The following is a 5,401-nucleotide window of genomic DNA, read 5'->3' on the forward strand; positions in this document are numbered from 1 at the left end:
CACTGTCGAATCAACAATTTGGAGATGATAATTTTTTCCTGACTAGAGGATACTCCAATTTAAACCTAGCTATCTCATTTACTATAGTACATAATTAAGCATAAAAAAACTTGAATATCTACACATTTCCCTTATTCTATACGTGTTGAAAATTTCCTAACGTGTCTTGCAGAAATAGTACGGTTACAAGTTCACATAATTGAGGCAAAAATAAATATTTCCACATGTAGAGATTCTATGAAATCTGTTGCCATGATTTGGTTAATCAATTTATCTTATTACATTTTAAAAGCCCCCCCGTCCCCCAACAAATACATAGATATTTTGGTGATGAGCCCACGTCACATCTCTCCCTATTACCATCTTAAATTTGGACCATTTCTCCTACCATATGTTAAACAATCCCGCTATATGCACAAAAATGGTGGACAGTTTTTTTGATAGATTGTCAGCTGTCAAGATTTAATTGGATGTTAGACAAAAAACACAGTTCAACCAATCAATACAGTGTTGTCACATGTACATCTATAATGCTTTCTTCACATTTTATGTGTATAATGAGCTTAGTTTATCGTTAAATTACCCATGTGTTTTTCATTCCTACAGCATTCTTTTATATATCCCTCGTAGATAACACTCATTTCGTGTCCAATTCATTCAAATTCTCACACTTTACAACAATGGAAAAAACTGAAGCTGCACAACCAACATGGGCTGAACTGCTAGGAAGCAACAACTGGGAAGGGCTCCTTGAGCCCTTAAACCTCAGCCTTCGGAAATTCATCCTTCGATGTGGCGATTTCTGTCAAGCCACATACGATGCCTTCAATGATGACCAAAATTCCAAGTACTGTGGTTACTCAAGGTATGGAAAGAACACTTTCTTCCAGAAAGTTATGCTGGAATCGGCATCCAATTTCCAAATCTACAGCTTTCTCTATGCCGCGGCCCAGGTTAGTGAAGGCGAAGCTCTCCTATTTCACTCAAAATCACGTGAATCATGGGACAGGGAATCCAATTGGATTGGCTATATTGCCATCACCACCGATGAAGTTAGTCAACAATTAGGCCGCCGTGAAGCTTACGTTGTATGGCGCGGTACAAAACGAGCTTATGAATGGCTAGACGATTTACATCCAACTCCGGAGTCCTTTGAACAATCGTTACAACCCATAGCTTTTCTAGACAGCTATAAAGATGATGAGAACGTGCCAAAAGTCATGGAAGGTTGGCTGACAATCTATGTTTCTACTGATCCCAATTCACCTTTCACAAAACAAAGTGCAAGAACTCAGCTTTTGGCAAAGATTAAAGAAATTAGGAACCAGTATAAGAGTGAGAATCTGAGCATAATAGTCACAGGTCACAGCCTTGGTGCAAGTCTATCTACTTTATCTGCATTTGATCTTGTTCAAAATGGAGTTACTGATATTCCTGTATCTGCCATTGTTTTTTGCTGTCCAAAAGTGGGAAACAAAGCTTTCAACGATAGATTGAATCAATTCTCGAATCTGAAAGTTTTACACATCAGGAATAAGATTGATCTTATACCCCAGTACCCAATGTTTTTGGGATATTCACACACAGGTATCGAGCTACAAATTGACACTAGAAAATCCCCGAGCTTAAAGGACTCGAAACAACCTTTTGACTGGCATAATTTGGAGGCTAATTTACACGTGGTGGCGGGTTGGAATGGAGCTGATGGAGAATTTGAATTGAAGGTGAAGCGGAGCTTGGCTTTGGTCAACAAGTGTTGTGGCGCTCTCAAGGATGAGTATTTTATTCCAGAATCATGGTGGATTGAGAAGAATAAAGGAATGGTTCTTAATAATAATGGAGATTGGATTTTGGCAGAACCATCAGACGAGGACCAACCTGTGCCTGAATTCTGATTCTTACATTCCATCTACAATTTGCGACATGAGTCATATTCAATCTATTACGCCATTCTATCTGTAATAAAAATAAAGATGTAGCACAATCATTTTTCGTACCTCTTTGTATGATTCTAGTAAAATTTCATATGTACCAGGTTTGATTATGTAATGTTTTCAAGTTTGCTATTTCTTTTAGGTAAACTAGTTTGAGATAAATAAGAAACGTACAGTTTATGCAAGTAATGATATAGCATATGATTAACTTGGTTTACTTTCAGTGGAGGTCACTGAGCTTTCATCCTAGTTGCAGTCGAGTCATTGAACTTTCACCCTAGTTACAATCAGGGCACTGACTATTCAACCTAGTTTCAATTCACTTTATTGACTGCATGAATCAGAAAAATGCTTTATGAATCAATTTGAAAATTTCCACATACTTTTTAATAACTTGTGAAATTAACCCAAGAAAATTCGATTAATAATTATGAAATCTACATGTATCAACACGTTCAATTAAAAGAAAAAAAGAAAAAAAAAAAGGTGCACTACCAAATAGATTGCAGGAAAGAACATTAACATTGTGAACTCACTTAGTGTATTGCTTATCCAAACTAGATGCAATGGGCCATTGTTATTTGGATTTTTATTCAAACTACCGGTAGTACCCCAATGACTGATGTTAACATTAAATATTAAACCTTCATCATTGAATGTTGATTGTGTGTGTCGATCCCTCACACCCCATTTTCCACTCACACCTTGCATGATATAGACATATACCTCCTCTTAACAAAGATATTCGGGATTCATATCTTTTTACAATATTCCTTAACTCATTGCCATTTGGAAACTTTTTATTTCTTGAAACTTTGTGTATGCTTAAGGATGAATATGTCTTGAAAAGCATTGATAACATAAAACGTAATAATCAAATATTATGTTCACATAATAGTAAATTTAGGAAACACATTTATACATTTAACAATGTATGGTATATATGAAGACAGTGGAAGGTTTACTTACTTAAAATTCTTAGCAATTTACTTTTCGAAGGAAAAGTGGAGATATCCCTTGTCACCTACGAAGTCAACGAGCCAAAATTCCTAATTCATTACTATTAATTAATAAAAGCAAACTGTAACAACCTCGTCGTTCATTGTTACGATATTATTAAGTTGATTAAAGAGAATTCCATCAGAACATTTAGAATTATCATTTGTTAAGTTGATTAAATAGAATTCCATCATAACACCATCTAGAATTATCGTTTGCCGGGCAGAAAAATAAAAAGTTTTAATATTGAGCCCTTGTTTGACATTATATTCCATTACATTCTATTTCTCTCTCTTCTATTTTCAACTACACAATCTTCCATAAAATAATATTACATGTAAATCGAAATTTTTTCATTCTTTTTCAACAACTCATTTTTTCAAAAAAATACTATTCATCTAATTTTCATTACCAAAAATGGGGGCCAAATGGGGGCTGAGTGAAGACTAATTTAATTTTATACGCATCAAAATTTATTTTTGATTTAGTCCCTCTTTGATAATCATTATTTTCAAACTCTTTTTCATAAATACTTATTTTTAATTACACATTTACACAATAAAATATTCTATACGTAATCCAAAACTCTTCCTACTTTTAATTATAGATTCTCCTTAAAATAACTTTTCAATACTTTATTTTCTCTAAATAAGATAAGGTACACTAAGATACTCAAAAAATGATATGCAGGACACTCAAGATACTTACAAAATGACATGGAGGACAATAAAGTCAGGCAAGAAAGACTGAACATAAGACGTCTTGATATGTAGAAAAGGTTTGGATCAAGTATGTCATAGAACAAGCAAGCAATTTACTTATTTTATTCACTACCAAAATCAATTTAAAAATAGAAATTTATAATGATTTGTCTATATGTATATAAATAGTTTTTAAATAGTGAACAAAGTATAATCTTTTTTCTTTTCTAAATTAAATTTATCACTAGGAAACTATATTATAGAGATAAAACAGTCATGCTATAAGTAGAGATAATTTTGACAGAATGTTTACAGACAACACTTGTAGTGCATTCAGTGGAAGATGGAAAAAAATAAAAAGAAATAGGCGAATCACATTTCACCACATCAAATTCGGTAACAAATCTGTCAAAAAATTCCTATACTTACGGCTTCTGTCGAGATAAAACTTGAGAAATGACTTAAAGACAGAGAAAAAGTGAAAGCCATTCCACGTCATTTATATACAGCATACTAGTGTTTTGCCCGTTGAATGTATGGGTTATGTTATTTTGAAGGTAATGTTATCGATTCAATGTTAAGCATTAATGAGAGAGGTTAACCAAATTAAAATATGTAGAAGACCTAATTTAATTTTCTTGTTCAAACTTCCAATGGTTCTTGTATATTACGAGACAAATAACTATCATGAATGAATCAAATAAAATTGATCTTTTCTATACTAACAAGGTTATATTGAATCTCATAACACATTTGATAGAATAAGAGCAATAAAATAATAAAATTAGGGTTGGGATTTAGGAAATCACCCAACTAAGAAAGAATACTAACAAAATAAGCAAAATCATGTATATTGATAAAAGGATAGAAACCAACCACGGCCATAGAAGGCATATTTAGAACGAGAATATGGAGGATTTTATGAAACATGGTGTTTTCAATAGCTAATAAACATAGTTATTTTTTAAAAAACACGGACAACAACACAAAGTCGAAGAGTAAGCTCAACCAGCATACAAATAAAAGAACATAACCAAGATAACTACTTTAAACATTGAAAGAACTTCCTTCAAGATTCATTGGAGAGAAGACTGATAATGATTGGGGGTGAGGCTAGGAAAAGATCGAATAAATTGAAGTATCAACTTACTGTTTTTTTCTCATATTGAGAGATGTCCATAATCTGTGAGGCAGCGTGACCTTCTTATTGTTGGCAGACGATGTCTCGATACAACTTTTAAGAGATGGAACAAGCCTGATTTTCAGGATCCTTGACTGGCGTACAAACTAGAAGAAGCCAATATAAGGAAAATAAGGTATAGGCAGCTTGTTCGAGGAGAATGGATGCTGGATGGCTTGTCTAACATAACAAGAACATTAATTGAAACTATTGCTTATTCATTAAATTTAAAATATATAAACTTTTTACATAATTTCCAGGATCTTTATGTCAAATCACCAAGAAAAATAATTAATGTGGAACATATTTTGATCCAATGATTTGTATTTTCAATAATGAATCTTGAATTATATTATTTGAATTGTCTTTCGGATCTTTAATCTTGATTTTTGATTATGAATTCTACTTCTTGATTCTTGAACGTAGGTTGGATGTTTTTTATTGTGGGTTTTTGATCTTCCTCTTCAATATGTTTTCTTTATAATTCTTGTGTTGATGGGAGATGCAAAGAATGAAAAATTACATGTGAATTGAAAACCATAACCCTGTATATAGTTCCCATATGTATTTTGCCCATCATGAAATAC

General features: G+C 32.8%; 1 protein-coding gene across 1 annotated transcript; it reads left to right on the forward strand.

Moving 5' to 3' along the window:
- The first annotated feature begins 492 nt into the window (after positions 1-492).
- On the forward strand, positions 493-2,119 carry LOC111365393 (phospholipase A1-IIdelta-like). The gene has a single exon (XM_022985895.1). It carries the CDS (start codon positions 681-683, stop codon positions 1,893-1,895), a length of 1,215 nt encoding a protein of 404 aa, XP_022841663.1. The 5' UTR covers positions 493-680; the 3' UTR covers positions 1,896-2,119.
- Positions 2,120-5,401: the final 3,282 nt, after the last annotated feature.

This window comes from Olea europaea, chromosome 17 (assembly GCF_002742605.1).
Source record: "Olea europaea var. sylvestris chromosome 17, O_europaea_v1, whole genome shotgun sequence".
Lineage (NCBI taxonomy): Eukaryota > Viridiplantae > Streptophyta > Magnoliopsida > Lamiales > Oleaceae > Olea > Olea europaea.